General features: G+C 38.7%; 1 protein-coding gene across 4 annotated transcripts; it reads right to left on the bottom strand.

Moving 5' to 3' along the window:
- Positions 1–321: 321 nt before the first annotated feature.
- On the bottom strand, positions 322–20,284 carry LOC145778228 (lysine-specific demethylase RAD23A-like). Of its 4 annotated transcripts, XR_014290425.1 has the most exons (11): positions 20,065–20,284; positions 15,181–15,262; positions 15,011–15,090; positions 6,083–6,225; positions 5,698–5,768; positions 3,942–4,115; positions 3,298–3,348; positions 3,069–3,199; positions 2,561–2,689; positions 911–1,657; positions 322–813 (listed from the first exon to the last, which is right to left on the bottom strand). XR_014290425.1 is itself a non-coding variant. In XM_082589688.1 (10 exons), exons 2-10 carry the CDS (start codon positions 15,184–15,186, stop codon positions 1,553–1,555), a joined length of 903 nt encoding a protein of 300 aa, XP_082445814.1. In that variant the 5' UTR covers positions 15,187–15,321; positions 20,065–20,284; the 3' UTR covers positions 322–1,552. The 4 variants fall into 4 exon arrangements, 3 of the variants coding, with proteins under 3 accessions (XP_082445814.1, XP_082445812.1, XP_082445813.1); XM_082589688.1 differs by having other exon boundaries at positions 322–1,657; positions 14,998–15,090; positions 15,181–15,321; XM_082589686.1 differs by having other exon boundaries at positions 322–1,657.
- Positions 20,285–20,649: the final 365 nt, after the last annotated feature.

Here is a 20,649-nt window from a genome sequence, read left to right as displayed (position 1 = left end):
GGGGCGGTTAACGCGGCTCTGGGGATGAAGGCTTCATTGAAGGAAAATGGATGATGATGATCATACAGTATAGCACAGTCCTAATCCACTTTACCGCCAGACAAATGAAAGCTGCAACACAAATAAATATTACTGGAATTTCTATCGTTTGGTGCGTTGCAAGCCAAGCAAACTTTCTGAAGACGTATGCAATGCAACATGACGATTCGGACCTCTTTTGAAAGTCAAACAACGCTCTCACCACGCAGTGGAGTAGTGGTCTTGGATAGAGATTGTCTTGATCTTGGACAGATCTTTGACAGAGGACAGCGTACTGTAAGTGGGCAGAGATTGACAGAAAACATTTATTAACAGTGTTCAATGCAACACAAGCTAACAGAGTACCAGGTAAAACAAGCACCAATGAAGAAAAACGATAGCATAAATAACCACAAGTACATCGAAGTTTTCAAAACGACATAGCTTAGTATTCCCACTGATCGACAACACAACATTGTCCAGAGCGGAAAATGATTTTTAACAGTAAAAATGACTACAAAAACTTGCACTGTAAAATTTCATACCTGCTGCAAACTACCTACAGTTGATATCGAAATATGAGCAAACAAAAGCTGATTTTTTTAATCACGAAGCCTAAAGGGCTTTGTGGCTTTGGCCGGTGGTGAAAGATCTAGATCGCGAGCGAAAAGGCAAGAAAGCCAATCGCCGTGTCCACCTACAAGCATGCCATTTATTACGTGTCCTACCAAAGACATACCCTCTTGATCTGCACCCAACCGATGCCTTTTTGAGCGTCGTACCAGTGCTCTCACACTCGGCTTGTGCAGCCAGATGTTAAAACTACAGATGGCCACGATCGACGCTATTGAGAAATGTTCTGCTTCTATCAGGCCTGGTATTACAGTCATACCAAAGACTTTGTTACAGTGGAACTGATCTGCTGAGCAATACAAAAATTCGGTGAAGAATGGGCAAGATTGAAACGAGGTTAGCGACCAAAATCTACACAGTCCAACAAATAATGATTTGCACCAGCACCAACACTACAATATGATAGAAAACGGCGAGCATCCAAGAAAGCAGCAAACATCCGAACAAACAACTTCTACGACTTGGGTATGGAGATTTACCGAGTGGCTAGCAACAAACACTGGTACTGTCATAAATAACGTCTTTTAATCGTTAATCACTACGTTGTGAAATCGACATGTTTGTTAAGTACGTACTATGTCGTACATACACAATGTCACACGGTATGCTTACTGCTTATGCACAGTTTAGCCCATTAAACTTTATTAAATTACAAAATGGTCTGTCGGCAAGCATTTTGCTTAAACCACTCACGAAAAAATATTGTCTGAAATATTTAAGACAGAGAAACTAGATAACCAAAACGAAAAACTGATCCGAATCAATAAACAAGAACACGCTTTTCTTCCAACTTTCCAGAAAAGTTCCATTTTTAGGCCTCTTGACTTGTTCTATTGTATAGAAACACGCGACGCACTTCAGTCTGGAGCAAGGACAATTTTTTGCTACAAATTCGATTTTGTTACATGTCCTCAGAGAAGAGAAACTCTGCCGCCATCTGCACGTTCTTTTCGCAAGCCATGTAAGCTTGAAGACAAGCAGCTTCAGAGAAACCGAGCGCTTTTAGCTGCAAAGGTCAACAAAGTAATGTCATAACTAGGGTTATTTATTGTAAAAAAAGATAAGTTTATTTTTGAGAAAAAAGTATATCCAAAAAGTAACTTTGATCAACGAAAACAAACAAGTGAAAAAATAGCAGCAATCCAACGCATGAACTATCTAGATTCGTTTAAATTTAACTGATGCCAAGTCACCATCAGACAATTTTTGTTATTCTTTGTTTCAATTTGTGCTCAAATTATAACGCACATCTATGTAGGCCTACTGTAATGTTTTCTGTTCTCTGAGAGAAAGTTTCTGTGTTTGGATGGTAGCTTGCTCAGTATAGAAAAGTTACATTTCACCGAAGCCGTTGTTGGCATTCTTGGAACAAGCCATAGGCCGTGAGAGAAAATTTCTAGCGATTTATATCCACAATCTCCACGAAATCATTTTTTCAACCCTTTTATGATGTAAGATAGCTACAATGCCACAACTGTCGTTACTAAAACCAAGATTTGCCAAATCGTTATGGGCTGCTCTGTTAGTAGGCCTACTAAAATCGAAAATGCAAAATACACTAAGCCAGGTTAACAATTGTATTCCGTTTTGATTTTTACCAAGCTCTCAGTTCTCTCAACTGAAGTGTTTTTTATAGCTATAAACATCCCCTCTCTACCTTGTCTCATTGTTGCTGCTTACAACTTTTCAAAATCAAATCCCTAAAAAGGGACCCAATAAAGTAAAAGTAACTTGAAAGCACAAAACTGGCTTGTGATAAATTGTTAAATGTTGACTCTACAACCATGAAATTTGGTTCTACGTTTCTTTTGTTAATCGGGTACAACCAAAAAAAGAAATGTAAAATGACAAAAATCGCCCAGTAAAATGTTATTTTTTTTCTAAAACGAAAGAAAATTGAATTGCTCACTTGTTCTATATCGGCTTCCTCTTGTGGTGACACCCGGAGGTAGGTAGCATCCGGAGGGTCCGCTGAAGAAGATTCAGCAGGAAGAGTGTTCACAAAATTGATGAATTCTTCTTGGTGTTCATTTATGTACTGAAGTAAACAACAAGATAATGAGGTGGAAACCTTTAGAATATATTCTTAATGACGGTTAACCGTGATAAAACGACATTATTTACACACATTAACCGTCAATTAATGTACAAAATTCCAAAATAAAACTTCCTTACTGAAGTTTTCATTAAAAATCTTCCTTTGAATTTATGAATGGTTTAAAAGGATGCGTAGTGTAATAAAACTTAATTTATCAATAGTACCACACGTTCTCCTTTTTTAATGCAGGCTACAAAAGTTCGATGTTTTAGAGACTGAAAATCATGTTCTGATATTGAAAATATAAAAACTTTACACATCGCGTCATCAAAAATATACGAAAAATCGTCAAGTTAACTTGTCGCCAATGACAACCAACCTGCAACAACTGTGGGTTTTGCTGACCGATCTGCTGGATGTATGGCACCAGCATTTCCGGGTTGTCTCGTACTGTTTCAGCCATGGTCTGTAGCTCGGGATTGCCGCGAATAAATTCCAACGGATTGCTTGCTAAAAGTCCACAATTAAAAATCAACAAAATGCCGAATAAATGGAATACACTGCACAAGCAAAAAACTTCGTGCATATGTAACGTAAAAAAAACTTACGTTCCGTTGCTGGGTCAGTGGCCATAGGAGAGGACTGGGCTTCAACAAGATCTGATAAAAAGAATGGTAAAACTTTGAATTTCGATCGCAACATACTCAAATGAAGATCTGCACTCCAAGCAAATTTATCAATTAGAATGTGAACGGAAATCATGCGGAAACACTTTTCCTTTTAAGTGCAAAACAAAACACAAGTTGCAAGTAAAACGTTGCTCATGGTAGCTCGAAGCTGCAGGTTTTCGTCTGACTCTTCAGGAGCTATCGTCAGAATAAAATAGTCTAAAAGTGGTGAAGTATTTATAGTAGGAAAAAAACGAAATAAAGGCCGTTTCTTCTTCCCCCTCGCAGGACTGGAAGAAATCTTTATAAAAACTCTCGATCCAATCTTATGCGGCCAAAAAGAATTCGTTTATGCCTTAAAACTTCTTCGTTAATTTTGAATTATTCTGATTTGCCAAATTCATATTTCGTTTTTCTTCTACTATAAATACTTCACCACTTTCAAGCTTATTTTATTATGATCATAGCTCCTGAAGAGAGTTAAACGAAAACCTGCAGCTTCGAGCTACCGTAAGTAACATGCTAATCGCAATTTTCAACTTTTATACGACCAATCAAATCTTTAAAACACAAGTTCTTCTCACCATCACTATCACCGGAAGCATCTTCCTGGGAAGAAGGAGGGAGTCCTGTCATCAAGTACCCTACAGCGCGGTCAGGGTTGTTGAAGCTTGCGCTTAGGGCTTCAGTGACGCGTTCCCTCCGAAATCCTAACGCGATTATGTTGTCAACGAGCTGCTCGTATTCTTCACCGGTCACTGAAAAGCAAAAGTAGGTTGTGGGTTTGGAAAGTTGCAGAGAAGACACGCGAAGTTAAATGCATTACACGCAGCTTGATTTAATTCTACGTTGCAGACTTATCGCATAGATTAAATACTAATAGCTTTTTCGTGTGCCGAGACAAAACAACCAACAGACACCAAACTAGCTTGCCGGCAATACACGAATAAAAGTTTGTTTTCAATGAAAAACACTGCTTCAGTAGAATTCTCCAAACACTATTTTAACAACAGTGTTGCAACGCCACCGTCTACCCACTAGGTCAAATTGGAAATACTAAACCACTCAATTCGTATCTCTTTACAAGTAAACAAATGTGGCACACCGCTGCATGCACTTTCACCATCACACCCCTAAAGCCGAAACGTGTTGTGCATTCGTGAAACCTCGATCAGCTGCATTAGGGTAATCTGGAGAATGCGTTGAATTGCCACGAGATGCTGCAGCGTTGTCAGACGAAGATATTTGAGGAGAGACGTTTTGCGTGAGCATGGCAAGAGTGTCTTCCGCACTCATACCCATGTGTTGCGCAGTGTCCCGCAGCGCCATCACAGCAGCAAGATCACCAACCGGCCGATCCTGATTGGCGAGTGCTGATGAAATGTATTCGTCTAAGCCTCCAGCTGCTTGTACATCAGACTTCAAAGCGTTGAGTCGGTCGCTGCTCAAGTTTTCTAAAGGATTAATATCGTCTGGCGACTCTTTCGAACTATTCGGAGCTTCTGTGCTTTCCAGAATAGCTGGCAGGTCGGACGGAAGGTCAGTTTCCACGCTTTGTAGAAGCTCTTGCATTGATGGGAAGTCAGGGAGATCAAAATCGGGTAGACGTGGTAAAGAGAACTCTGGAATGTCGTGGTTGTCGCGAGATAACACACCGCCAAGTGCCTCTTCAAAATTGTTCCAGCTGTCAATACCGAGGTCGCCTGCCGTTGATAAAGTACTGCAGAAGATTGTAATAACACCGGCGCGATGTGGTTACCAGCCACGCTGTGATTCAGTACGATATCAAGTGCAAATTTTGTTTTTTTAACACAGGATTGCTTTACAACTAAATACCGTAACATAGGTTTTTAATGTGATCTGTCAAATCTAATCGCAACTATTTTGCTAATATCCGCTATCTTTGTTGAACACATTAAAGTCATGAAAATCAAAAAAAAATGATACAAGCAGCAGTTGGGACTGTAGTAAACGAAAAAAGGAGATACAAATATTTATGTAAAATGGAAGATACGGCTACCTTAAAACGTTTTTGTTTAATAATTACAGACTCATCGAAAGGGAGATGTGAAGTTTGAAAACCAGCGATTGATACACTGACTGAGCAATGGTTTGGACAGCATAGCCGAGTGGTGAGAGTCCCTAGTAACTTGAAAGGGCGCCGGTTCGACACCACTAAATACCATGTAGCTATGTTTTTGGAAAAACATTTAAAGACATTTTTAAAAAGGAAACGAAGATTGGCTTCCTTGCCTTCCGGTACACTTAATCTAAAACTTCAACCACCGGGCCTAAGCCGGGATACGACAAAAAAACAATGATTTCATACATAAAACCTACCAAGTGCCGATCCCGATGCAGTCAACGCTGAAGCGGTTGATGTTGCAACTTCAGCACGAGTATGAGGTGGACTGAAAAAAAGATGGCCTGTGACGATTCTTTTAAGAGCAAAAAGATACGTTGTATATACAGTGGATACTTCCGCTGCAAACAGACATTGTTATCAAACAAAAAGTATTGACGAAATATGGATATGATGATAATAATCCAAGTTATTCGTAACTGAATAATTTGGCAAAAACACCTTTTCACTTCCTTGCTACAGAGAATGCATGCACATTCACAGCAATATGAAAGGAGAAACGAAACATATACATTAAACTCAATCACATGTTAACGTTTTGCATTATCAACCCAGTCAACATGGAACTATACGAATCTGTACCGTTCAGTTTGTCCCGAAGAGGAAACAGGATTAGTGGTTTGGGGCTCTTGGATTGGCTGACTGTGTGGTTGCACAGTGGGAGCTGTTGTTTCCGCTTGATTTGCCTTGTCAGGCCCAGCTTCTGCGTCAGATGTGTTTTTGGGCTGTACAGAAAAACAAACGGTGTCTCATTTAATTGATAGCCAATATACATGGATGAAACAGTGAGCTGAAAGAAATATGTTCAATGTCCATAGCCTAAAGTTGAAACAGAAAAATAATAAAAGCATTTTTTTAAATTTTAGAAGATTATAATTTTTTCTCTCACAGGTTGAGAAAGGTGCCCTATTCGGCTACAGCCCGATTCGGCTAGTCCGATTTGGCTAGTCCGATTGGGCTAGTTTCCTATTTGGCTACAGTCTTTATCAGTTAGTAATCCGACAAAATCCTTCTGTAAACCCAACGACGCCTTCTGTTTATTTAGAGAATTTTGTATTTTATTCCACAATAGGCTATCGTTTCTTTCGCATTCTTGCACTTTATCCAGTGTTTACTTTTGAGTGGCTTTCCAGACGGCAAAATCAGTCATTTTTACATTGATTCAACGTCTGCAGACGTTAAATCAATGTAAAAATGGCGGATTTTACTGTCTGGGTGAGCCATGTGATAAATTAAAGCCTTCGGTTGCGTCATAATGAATTGCGTGTAATTACCACCCCTTGACGGAGGAGCAAGACTACGCGCGCCGGTATTTAAAAGAGAATAGCTGAGAAAAAAGTGGGAAGCGAGGTAAAGTTGTTTACCATAAAAATGCTTGTCACAAAGCAATGACAAAATTCTGGAAAACCTTTTCGAATGCGCTGATTAATGATTTTAATTGGGAAAGAAAGCCAGAAGTAGACATTTTTTTATTCAGGTTAAAGTGAAACCACTCTACCAAGGATGCCAGAGCTTGGTTTTTCCACCTAGATCTGGGTTTTTTTGACCACATCTGGGTTTTAAGTTTTTTTTTTTCAAATTTAGGTGAATCTAGGTTTTTTTTGTTTTTAACTTTGTACAGAGCTTGCACGGTATTAAGGCACTGGGATCCTCGGTAAATGGTCCACACTGCAACACAAAAATGATTTTAAGGTAATGTTTTTTGCATCAATTACTGTAGTCAGTGAGGTACAGCTGGTATACAGTAGTCTAGCGAGTTGTTGTGAGCAGGTTTTAATTGATACATATATTTGTCATCATTTATTACGCTTCTCAGGGGTATTGGTATTAGGCTGCCTAAGCTATAAGACTCAAATACGACTGTTAGTGTAGATCTAATGTTATAAACTTAACTGAACTCTTCTACAGTAACGGTATTCTTACAAAAACGAGTGATAAAAATAAAAAACCCAAAACGAAGCAAAAATTGTGGTATGGACAATCATTCGAAAAGGACTGGCTAAAAGTTCCTGAATTCAAAGATTGGTTGCAAATGAAAGAAGATGCTTCCAATAAAAACAACAGTTATATATTGTAAATATTGCAAAGCTATACTGAAAAATGCTAATAAATCAATGTTGTTAGCTCACAGCAAGACTGAAAAACACAAACAAAACTACAGTGCTGTTAAGTCTCATGTGAAAATCAATACGGTACCTTTTTAACACCCAGTCAGATCAAATTGCTAAAGCAGAAGCATTGCTTGCAGGTTATTTTTCTGAGCATCATGTACCATTCACTCACATTAATCATCTTGTTGATGTTTATAGGAAAGCATTTCCTGATAGTGCGATTGCAAAAAATAGATATGAAATAATGAAACGCAAGTGGTGCTAAAAGCACATCAGGCTTTTTTAACCGCTTTACTACATATTTTCTGGACCTGGGTTTTTTTTACCTCATCTGGGTTTTTTTCAGCACACAATCTAAGTTTATTGGAAATCTGTCGCTGGCATCCCTGCACTCTACGTTGGACTAAAGTTCAAAGTCACTATCAAGTTGCCTTGCAAAGCGGAAGATCAAAGTTCGCAAAACCGGTCGTAAAGTTGATTTTGCCAAAAAATTAGGTCGTTGAAATCAATGGTTAATTACTCGTAACTTTCACGTGATAGGCCCAATTTTTTTTTTGTAGTCAGAGTGTAAAGATGGAGGTTTGATATTATCGAATTGAATCGCCGGTACTTACCGCCGCTTAATTCTCTAAATTGATGGCCGTGCATTATTGTAAAAACTGTCCGTCCGCGCATTTGCCACTTTGACTATACAGCATATGATAATATATGACTTTGTTTTAGAGTAGTGTTTCTCAAACTTTTTTAGTCCATCGCCCCCTTTTCGTTATTGAAATAAAATTTTGCCCCCCTAATTCTATCAAGTAAAATAAACATTGATAATAGTGTGATAGGCAAATTTAGTTTTGGGAATTTAATCAACGAAATTGACAGTAACATGATAATGTTCAATGGGATGGATGAACTTGGCGACTTTTACAAAGTTTTGAAATGTTTGGCGACATCTTTGTAACATAGAGTCGAAGATCACCCCGTTTATGAACTAACAAGTGATTTCTTTGCTTTGAAAGCATCAATGTCACAGCCGAAACCCCCCTTTCAACCATATATGAAGTAGGAAACGACAAAATCCACATTCTAGCTTTTTTCCAGAGAAGCTAACATTTGCCAGCAACCTGGCACCAAAACAAATCATATCGATCATTTCTGAATTTCACTCTTGTCTTGACTCATCATCTGTTTGCAAATCAATGAACTGCTCTCGAAGTTCCACTTCTATGCCTGTGGGTTCGGTAAAAAATGGTTGTACCATCCAGTTTGAAACATTGAGGTCCACGAGATCTGCAAAGCGAAGTTTCATGTCTTTATGAAGCATGCGTAAATGTGAGCAGTATTTTTGCCGAACTTGTTCTTCTGTAATAACATACTCGCTCAAACTGGGAAACTGATTTAAGACATTTTGACCCAAACTTTGTTTGAATAAACATAGCTTTGCAATGAATGAGGGAATCACGCGTTTGCACTTGATGAGAGTTAGCATTTCTCCCTGAAGCCTTTTGTTTACTTCGTTTATGGCACTGCAAATGTCTGCCAAATATGCGATGTCATTCTTTAAGGGTATCACATCTTCAGCTAATCTCGCGTCAGTGCTTGATAGGAATTCGACAACTGAAACAAAAAGGGCATAAAACCGGCTCATACAAGCATCTTTTGAAGCCATCTTACCGCGGTATGCAATAAAAGACATTCAAATTGTTCTTCATTTTGGCAACAAAGTGAACAAAATAATCTGTCGTTGAGAGCATGCGCTTTTATCTTGTTGACGCATTTTATCACAATATTCAGTGATTCATTCAGTTCAGGACTGAGATTACGGGCAACCAAAATGCTGACGGTGAATTGCACAATGTCAGGAATTTATCTTTTCATCAGTGCAATGAACCCTCGATGCTATTCAACCATTGCCGGAGCATCATCAGTTGCGCTTGCGCATTGTAGAATATTCTTCAGTGGAATCCCATTCTCTTCGTAGAAGTTTTTCACTGCATTAAAGATGCTTGTGATGCCCGAATATGTGTAGGAAGACTGAGCGCAAAAATCATTTCTTCTTGTTCTCATATTATGAACAAGGGTCTGCTACTATTCGGTGAGTCCGATTCGGTGAGAGCTTTTTCGGTGAGAGCCCTATTCGGTGATTTTTTTGAATTTTTTTTTGAAAATTATCGGGTACCCTAGCCTAATTAACCCTTATTAGCACAGGGATTTTAGCTAGCTTAATCGGCACAGATGTTGACAAATTGTCAACATGGCATTTCCTTGTGTTTTTCGATACATATGCGCTGGTTTCAAAGTGAAGTTATTATTTTAGATGATTTGATGTTAATAAAACCTTAAGAAAACAATCATTAATCCTAATTGGGAGGCCTGCTTCCTACCCAGGACGTAGTTTTAGCTTACTAGCTCTCAGATAAAATGCAAAGAAATTTTAACAAGCGAACTTTTGCCACCTATATTTCAAACACAAAAACGAAGAAACGTGGAGCACTACAACAAATCGTTCAGCATTCCAAGCAATATTGGTTTGTCTGAAGTTTTTTGTGTCGTGGGGAAACCCGCGGCTACAAGTGACACATGCAGATCGAGTATGCTTGGCAGATCTGTAGCATCTTCCCCGTTTGATACTTTGAACTGTGCGATTGAAAGGGCTTGAAGTAGCAGCATCGATGAACCCCAACTTTTCGGCAAGTAGTTTAGTTTTTCCAGCCAATTTTTTTTTGTTGACATACGGTTGAGCAAGCTGAAAGCCAAGTTGTTTGAGAAAATCCGTTTTTTTGCTGCTTTTCCTATTGCCCCTCATTATGAAAAATGCGTTGTTACCGACAACATTTATCAAATTGTAATTTATAATCATTGGCCAACGATTTGTTTTCCTCAAGTAATTGAATTCTTCACAGGTTTCATCAAGAGTGTCAACACCACCATTATGCTTGTTATAATGCATGATAACTGTAGGTTTCTCGTAAGAGTCAGTGATGGAAACAGAAGAGTGTGAAGAAGACATCATAAGGACATTCCTGTTTCGTTTTGATGTATATGACAATAGCAGTATCTTGTTCAAATGGTCATACAACACTTCAGTACTTTCTACCTCTCTTCTCTTGCTGATTTGAGCTGCGGTGGAACTTCACGGCGACTAGCCATTACTGTTCCTACCAGTGTAAGATTTTAAAGCAAATGATTGCAAACCAAACTATGAGATGTAAAACATCTGACAGCGTATATATAAATCCGACCAGAACCAAAGTAAACAGAACACAGGTTCCTAACTATATCATCTGCAAGATTTCTGTGAGGAGCCGAGTCAGGTTCTCTTCCGGAATTAATAATGCCACTTAGAGCAAAACCTGATGTGGCTTCACACAGCCAAAAGAACTTTACACCATATTTCCTTGGTTTCAATTGCATGTATGTTCTTCTAGGATTTTTACCTCGATATCAGACCAGTTGTTCATCCACAGTCAATGCTTCCTTAGGGAAGTAGACGTTGCGCAAATTGCTGTAGAATGCTTCCCACACCTCTCGAATGGCAGCTAAACTGTCGTCCCTTTGTCTTTTTGGTCGATTGCGATAGTTATCAAAGCGCATGCATTGTAGCAGAAATTTCAATCAATTTAGTGCCATAGCCACTCCACAAAATGGCCTACTATCAAGAGGATCCCACAATCGACGTAAATCGGTGAAGTTATCTCTGTCCAAGCCAGCAAGTATCATAATTGCAAGACCTGCCTCAACTTCTTGTGAAGTTCTTGTGTTTAGAATTAGGCAACATCTTACATTCGTGTCTCACGGCCCTTGCTTTTTTGTTCGTCTCACGTTCTATCTGAAGTATAATTTCAGGCCGATAAAATACAGTAATTTGAAGGCATCCAATTCAAGTTCAGGAGCAGCATCAATCCGAGGCTGTTGCGTCAATATATTTCTTCTTCTGACCTTGCCTGGAAAAGGATTTGCATAATAGGTTGCATTGCCAGCTGTTATTGTTACTTGATCTTCATCTTCTGAGGAACCATCATTAGATTCTTGATCTGCTTCACTACCAGTCTCGTCATCTTCACTTTCTTCCTCAAAGACATCTACAGTATATCGGACAGTTCCTCTTCTTCCAAAGGCAGTTCATCAACATCTGGTATGAACTCACACTCACCACTACTTTTAGCCTCAGCATTAGAGTCGCCATCAACATCATCAGAAGTTATTTGCAATTGTCTTAGGGCCTCTTGATATGAAAATCTTCTCTGTCTGTCTATCAGTAAATTTGCACCTTACTGTAATTAACCGAAACAACCTTTGAATTTCAAATAGTTAGCATCTCATGTAAGAGCTAATGCACATGTAAAGTCTTATAAGAGCTAGTTAGAGCTAAGGCAAACGTTTCCAACACAACTGCTTAGGCAGTATTTTTCTTCTGAGTTATATCAACTGGCCGTCTAACTCCTACTGGCAGTCTAACTCCAGTCTGAGTAGGACCTACTCAGACAGCTATTCACTAAATACACGTGCAACTTTCCTGTACGTTGCCAGTTGTCACTTTGTGATAATACCTAGCTACTGCACAGTGGCTTTAAATTCCAAACTCCTATAGTTTCTGACTGTTGACATTTTGTCAACAGATGTGCCGATTAAGTTAAAACGCAAATAACTCATTGTGGAAACAATTTAACGTTTTGAAATCGCTACAGCAGTAAGCTACTCAGAAGTTCTCCTTCGTCAATGAATTTTGTTGAGCTAGTGCACAAGGGGCGAGAGCAATCTCACACAAAAAAGTCGATGTTGACAAAATGTCAACGCATGTGCTGATAAGGGTTAAAACCTCTAACCCCAAAACCCCAAACCCCCTAACCCCAACCCCCAAAAACCCAAACCCCCAAAAAACCTCAAAACTCCCAAAAAAAACCAAAAACCCCCAAAACCCTCACCCCCAAAAACCCCAACCCCAAAAACCCAAACCCCCAAAGTTCCCAAAAAACCCAAAAACCCTTAAAAACCCGAACCCCCAAAAACCCCAACCCCTAAAAACAAAAAAACCCAAAACCCCAAAATCCCCCAAAACCGCAAACCCCAACCCCCCCAAAAAAACCCAAACCCTAAAAACCCCCAAACCCCAAAAACCCTCAAAACCCCCAAAACCGCAAACCCCAACCCCCAAAAACCCCCACCCCCAAAACCGCAAACCCCAACCCCAAAAACCCCCAACCCCTAACCCTACAACGGCAATGATAATTAGGTTACGGCGCGCAATAATTTAAAAAAAAAACTCACCGAATAGGGCTCTCACCGAAAAAGGCTCTCACCGAATAGGGAACTCACCGAATCGGGCCATTCCGTATGAACAAAACGCACATATCCAAGCAGCAGCGATACATTGTCAGTCAAGGTGGATTCATCTATTTGCAGTAAATGGTTTGCGCGTTGGACTGTTACTGGTGGTTTGAGAAATTCGCTCCCTTTGAGTGTTTTCGCCCCCCGATCGCCCCTTTTGCTTTTTTTGCCCCCAGGGGGGCGATTTCGCCCACTTTGAGAAACGCTGTTTTAGAGCATCAAATTTATGCTATCTCCGTAATTAATAACTCGTATGTAAGTTTTTACATGTATTTTGAACATAGGCGCCTAAGCCGTGGGGGCAACTTTTTATGCTGTATTGATACATAAAACAATAGATGAACTAGCGATCGGCAGCAGGAAAACATTTTTTGAATGCAAACCGCAACAGCTTTGCAATAAATAATCACTAGAACGAGTAGCGATGCTACAATCCCACACCAGACAACAAAATCTGTCATTTTTACATTGATTTAACGTCTGCAGACGAATGTAAATATGATTGATTTTGCTGCCTGGGACATACCAAAAATCTACCATTTTGTGTCGATTCAATGTCATCAGATGTTGAATGCACCCAAAAGAAAAACATAATTTGCTACGTAGACGGAGCGTGCGTTTAGCTTTATGAGCTTGCAAACAGACTTGATGTCGCTTTCGAAAGTCGAAACCTCTGCACTGCAGTGAATTGCGCGGTGCCCAGTGAATCGCTCGCTGTGAAAATGAACTTGAAGTCTCAGCCCGAGGTAACCACTAACCAACGCAACAAGGGCTGGTACAAACCGCATTGCGCACACGCCGCATAATCAACGAAGTAACGCACTCACGCAAACTGAACGGCGCACACACGACCGTTGCCACAGAAACCCGATCAAAGGCGGAATATGCGCATCTTTTGTTTCATCTGCAACGCGAAAACGGGCGTTTTACAGCGGTCAGTCATAAGTTGCGATATTGTAGTGAAAAGGGAGCAATGTCAAGTCGAAAACTTAATCAAACGTCTCTCCGTAACCATTTTTCAAGGGCTGCTTAGTGCTTACGGATGTCAGCAACTTTTAAATTGATTCAAGGTGACGTGCTGCTGAATTGATGTTAACATGAATGATTTTACTTTCCACAGGTATATTTTCAAGCGTATGATCAAGTTAGTATTTGCATTCCATTTTCAAAACATTTTCATTCCATTTACAGTGTACCTTTTACTAAACCTTTTCGTTTCTTGTTTCATGCTAATAAATCTAGTTCGTTGCTAAACTTTATGTTGTGCTTAGCTTAAAGAGTCGCAGTCCATCAACCGCTAGCTAACGCAGGCGCATGTCATGTGTTTGCTTAACCGAAGTGGTCGAGTTTTGTGTATAATAATTAACGGTAGGTCGAACGTAGCGATAAAAGCAATCCTAGTGTGACGGCATAATTACGTCATCCATCTGCGTGACATTTGCTGAATTTACGTTGTTGCTGATGAAACACGCTTTCGCCCCCACGGCCAAAAAAATAGTTAGGCGCCTATGATTTTGAACAATAACACACTCTAACAACTAACAAAACACTTCTGTTTATCTCATTAACCTGTATTGTTAATCATAAAAAATGTTGTTTTGATGTAAAACACATATTTTGAACGAACCCAGACAAAAAAAATGACGGATTTTGCCGTTTGGGAAGCCACTCAAAAGTAAATACTGGATAAAATGCAAGAATGCAAAAGAAACGATAGCCTATTGTGGAATAAAATACAAAATTCTCTAAATAAACAGAAGGCGTCGTTGGATTTACAGAAGGATTTTGTTGGATTACAGAAGGATTATCGTTGAATTTTCAAAAAATTGCAGAATAGGGAACTAACTGATAAAGACTGTAGCCAAATAGGGAACTAGCCCAATCGGACTAGCCGAATCGGGCTGTAGCCGAATCGGGATGTAGCTGAATAGGGTAATAGCCGAATCGGACTAGCCCAATCGGACTAGCCGAAACGGGCCATTCCGGAGAAAAGTATCAATAAAATTATTTCAATATGGAAGTCGAAAGAATTTTGATGCCAGAAAAAAAAGTTTAGTTGTCAATGACCTTGTGAACAGACCTTTGTGACCATTGCAACAATGAATTCAGATTCTTCGATTTTGTATTCATCCACAGTTTTATTGTCTTCCAGAATTTTGCCTAAAACAACAAAAGAGTTTGGTACTGGTATGTAAAAACACAACACAAAAGTAAACTTCAAAGATTGGAACTGATTAAAACAGCACCTACCAGCATAAACAAGCTTTTGGCTGCCAACAGGAAAGCTGTCTTTACCTTTGTTGCTCTCAATTTTCTCTTTTAACTTTTTGATCTGAAGTTGTAATAGGTAAACAGTAAGTCCAGCAGAGATTCTGCTTATCAAGGTCACTCCTGTCATTGCAAACAATTTTAATAGCGAAAACAATATAAATTTAAAAAAACTACCATAATTTTAGTTAATTTGATTTGAACATCCACTTAAATTATGAGCTTAATACAGCTAACGGAAGTTGTTCAAAAATTCAAAGAAAAATGATGATTTGCAATGAACATTGAACGGTGAACGGTCTGTAGTGTATAACCTTTACATATAGACTACCGTACTAACAATCTAAAACAAGAAATCAACTCCAGTGAGCACATTAAAAAATTACTTCAAAGACAGTTTGCAAACAAAAGTAATGAAATTTTGTGGCATGATAGTCCAAGACAGTGATCAAAAACACAAGTACGTGTGTTTCCACATTTATGAATTACAAGAATGTTAAATATAGTAGGAATTTAGAATTGCTGATGATCCAACCCAGGTCCAAGGTATTGAGTAAAACAGAATCTTTTATTGTTGTCAAACAAAATCTTTGTTAACGAAATAAAAGATGCAACTTCTTTGGCATGTTTCAACCAATCCCTGGTTTCAACAAATGTTGCATATACATATATAAAGGCCATGGCATTTACAGTTGCCACTAAAAAACAACAAAAAATTAAATCAATATAAACGCATAGAGATGTTTGAACACTCAACTGAATTTGTTAGCGGTGGGTATACTGGGTGCACGGTCGTTTGGTCGACAGACATTTGGTCGACAGGACGTTTGGTCGACAGGACGTTTGGTCGACAGGACGTTTGGTCGACAGGACGTTAGGTCGACAGAACGATTCATTTTTGGGTTAGGGTTAGAGTCAGGGTTAGATTAGGGTTATGGTTAGTTAACTAACCCTAACCCTAAAATAAATCGTTCTGTCGACCTAACGTCCTGTCGACCAAATGACCGGGTCCCGGTATACTGTACATTGTACAACATTCACAAAAATTGTATACGGTGTCCTATGTCGTAAGACTTTTTTAAAAATAATTTTGGCGAATGGATGGTACACTAATTAATGTCCATCCCAGCATCCAGTCAAAATTAAACATTACCATATATATAGTACCGTACTATATATAGTATATATATATAGTACGGTATATATATATATATATATATATATATAGTATATATTAGGGTGTGACAGCCGCCCCGACCTTTTCAGAATTTGCCTACCTTTTTTTTGGTGGTGAGGTTTTACCTGTATAACATTCCTGTAAAGTTTCAAAAAAATTGGTCAAGGTTTAAAGGTAGCCCGCGGCCACTAAAGTTTTTGGGGGTGCGCGATGCATTTTTAGGGGTGCCTTTGCTATATCTCGGCTCCTAGACATGATAGAAGGTCGTGCTATAGCTCAATCGATGCAGAATAAGCAAATTTGTATTAGACTTGTGAAGAAACTATTTGCCTAAAATGTGTAGTTTGCAAGTTATTTGAGAAAAACGCGTTTTTTGTAAAAAATAGTGAAAAATTGTTACATATGAATTGAATGTTTTACCATTTTCACTTTTTTTCTTCTTAGGAACACCTGGAGAAGTACAGAAGCTGTACCTCTTCAAAGTTTAAACCTAAGTTACCTCATGTTTTGCTTTGTTAGAAGCATAGAAACTGAACACTAACATGGTGTTTACTGTTTAGGCAATTTTTATGGTGGTAAGTGCTAATTTAAATTACATGCTATGTCAAAGTTTAAAGATCCAAGGTATTATTTGCTTGACACAATTCCTGGTAAAGAAAATAAAGTCATTACTGGTTCACGACTCCCTACTTGTCGTCAGGTCCTGCTGTGCTTTCTTGCTCATCATTCCACTACAACAAATACCTTGAGAAATGCTGCTAACGAAGCTGTTAAAGCATACTACCCTTTTACAAACATGCAAATGATGCAAGAATACCTCACTTGCAATCTCAAAGATGGCAGAGGAAGTGATTTAAGCTGTTTAGTGAAATGAAGGCTCTCCTAAAAAGAGAAACCCGGTACAGGATGGACGATTTACAGCAACATAGAATTGAGGATTACAAAGAGAAACTAAACTCCACAATAAAGTTATGGCCAAGGAATGTGTTAAAGAACATGAGTAATGAAGAAGATAAAGCATTTTTACTGAGTATGATGACAGACAGGGTTGCAAGTATGGGCAGTGTTGATTTGGTTCTCACTACCACAGAAAGGAAGGTCAATAGAAGGAAGGAGTCGGAGAAAAAACGGAGAAGAAAGGAATGTTTAAGACGAGAAGCAGCTGAAAAGTCATTTCATATTGTTGAGGATGATGTAGACATTGAGGATCAAGATGATTCTGAAGAGATAGCTCACTGCTCCAACAGGCCACACAAAAGGACTGTGAAGACTGGTACATCAGCATTCTGGCCACATGATATCCTCAATTCTTCCACAGTAGTGGAAGCAGCTGTACGTAACCACATCAGCCCTACATCTTTAGCAGCACTTACATTACCGCTACAGGAGGTGATGTTTCCAAAGTTAATCTCAGCTACAGAACAGCTCACAGGTAGGCAAGTTAACAATGCATTTAATTGTAGTGTTTGTTAATAAATGACTTCATTCACTACATCTGTTATCTTGCTTCAAAGGTACAAGTTGCAGTCAGTGGTTACGATAGCTTCAAAGATAAAAGAATCGTGGTCTCCTCATTCAGCTTGTTGTATATTCCTATGTGCCATGGTGGCTAACCGCTTCTGTGTCAACTTCTGCTCCTTGCAACAACCTAGAACTTATCAACAACCTTCTTGAGTATGAAGAAATCGAAAGCAGTATGGCCAAAGCAGCTCTTAAAGCTCTAAAGGGGCACATGTGGTATCTTAGTGAAAAACCTATACCCCTTTTCGATAGCAGCGTGTCTGACAAGACAAAGCAAAAATTGTTCAAAAACTGACAAGCTTTGAAGATCCTGGACATTCTTTGAAAAGAGGAAGTGATTTTGGCAAACCCTCCTTTCCTTCCGTTCCTACAAAACCAACAGATGACTTGAGTTCCTTTGTTGGAGAAAATTCTTGGAGCTTCTTCAGAATCTTGAGGATTGATACGACCTTTTTAAGTGTTGGTGCCAGAACGGCAGCAACTATGAAGCAAGGAAACGGGTTTCAAATCTTTGTGTTGTTAATGATGCAGCAGAAAGGGGTGTCAAACTGTGCCAAGACTTTATTGACACTACTAAGACAGAAGTTTCATTTCAAAATATTCTTCAAGTATTTGAGAACAGCAGAAATTCTATGCCCAATCAGCGTAAACAAAAGTTACATCCATCTCGGTGTTGGTTTCTTACATTGTGATTTTTATTATCGCTGTTCCTCGCTCTCAAATGTATTTTGTAATTTCGTTTAACATTAAGTAAACATGTGAATTCATCATTTCATTGATTTTCCATATGTTTTAACCCAAGAAGAAAAGGTGCTTAAACATTTTTCTCACAAATATGCAAAAAAACGGGTTTTTCTCAAATAACTCAAAAACTACACATTTTAGACTGAACATTTGTTCACAAGTCTGATATAAACTTGCTTATTCTGCATCGATTGAGCTATAGCATGACCTTCTATCATGTCTACGAGCTGAGATATAGCAAAAACACCCCTAAAAATGTATCGCGCACCCCCCAAAAATTTTAGTGGCCACGGGCCACCTCTAAACCTTGACCAATTTTTTTGAAACTTTACAGGAATGTTATACAGGTAAAACCTCACCACCAAAAAAAAGGTAGGCTCTGTGAAACCAAGTTTTAAAAATCATGGGGCGGCTGTCACACCCTAGTATATATATAATATATAGTATATATATAGTATATAGTATATAGGTATATATATATAGTACCGTACTGGACAATTTATTATGGATTTTTTTTGGACAATTTTACAGCAAATCTCAATTTTTTTTGTTTTTTTGATAACTGAGAGCTCGGAAATAATTGGAATGGTGGCCCAAAGCAAAGATGCTGCAATTCTACACAATCGGCATTCAACAGTGCCACATGTGACGTCATAATGGACGTCACAAAGGCTCAACTGAACTGCAGGCATTGTAGTAGAGACTTGCGCCATTATAACGTCACAATCCGGCATTATTACATGATGTTGAATACCGATGTTGGTGAATTGCAGTGGTGTAGCTAGGGGGAGGGGGGCATGTCTGGGGCGGCACTTTCAGACTATGGTTATTGATTTTGATTATATAATCTGATAAAAAAACGCATTTCATTTTCACATGCTTTTTCTTGAAGGGGCGGCAAAATCTGAATCCGCCCCGGGCTGCACATTCCCTAGCTACGCCACTGGTGAATTGCAGCTTCTTTGCTTTGAACCACCATTACATTTATTGTAGTGCTCTTAGTTATCAAAAAAAAAATTGAAATTTGCTGTAAAATTGTCCAAAAAACAACATAACTCGGAACTACATAACTCAAAGACAACTCAAATTTCTCGGTCACATTATCAGAAAAGAAGATTTCGAAAATCTCTGTCTAAGCGGCCGCCTTCTCGGGAAACGTGCTCGTGGCAGACAAAGAACAACATTATATCCAATTTCAATACATCAATCAGACAACCAAGAACACTTTGGGACATTGCGCGACAAAGGGAACACTGGAAAAATTTACGAACTGAGCATCTAGTTCATCAAACGCCGCATCGGCTATGATACTGTTGATGATGTTCAAAAAAAATCAAATCCATAATAAATTGTCCAGTAGCCTACTGTAGTGTATATACAATAAATACATAAGTGGTGAATGGAAAACTTAGTTATGCACTTACTGTGTCAGCAGAATCAACTTCCACTTTAAAAATTTGTTGCTGCAGAGTTTTTACTGTGATCTGCATCTTGGCTGGTTTTGGGTAATAAACAATAAACAAAAAATTATTACGTCAACTTTCTTTTTCTGATTATATAATATTAACAATTGTGTTAATATTAGCTTTGACACTTTTTATCAGATATATTTCTTGGGTTGAAAGGTTACATTTTTGGGTGCAACCTAATTCGTACCCTGAACAATTCGTACTCTCACTTCGTACCCTGAAAAGATCGAGAGAAAAAATAGCACAATGCCGAAGTCGCTGATCGCAACAAAGTTGAAGTCGCTAATCGGAGTTTTAGCAAAAATTTTAACGTTAGGGTTAAGCGGAAACTCCGATCCGTGTGCTATTTTGGCTTTTTATTTTTTATCCTGATTCTTTCAGGGTACGAATTAGGTTGCATCCTATATTTTTCAACTATAAACAGACATAGCTCAGCAACAATAAAACATTTAACATTATAACACAAAATAAAATAAAGCGAAAAGTTTCGCCTATACATATATAATTCATAAGCCAGTAAAAGAAAAAATAATTACCGTA

Source organism: Aplidium turbinatum, chromosome 10, assembly GCF_918807975.1.
Source record: "Aplidium turbinatum chromosome 10, kaAplTurb1.1, whole genome shotgun sequence".
NCBI classification, from domain to species: domain Eukaryota; kingdom Metazoa; phylum Chordata; class Ascidiacea; order Aplousobranchia; family Polyclinidae; genus Aplidium; species Aplidium turbinatum.
This window is presented reverse-complemented; position numbering and strand designations above follow the sequence as displayed.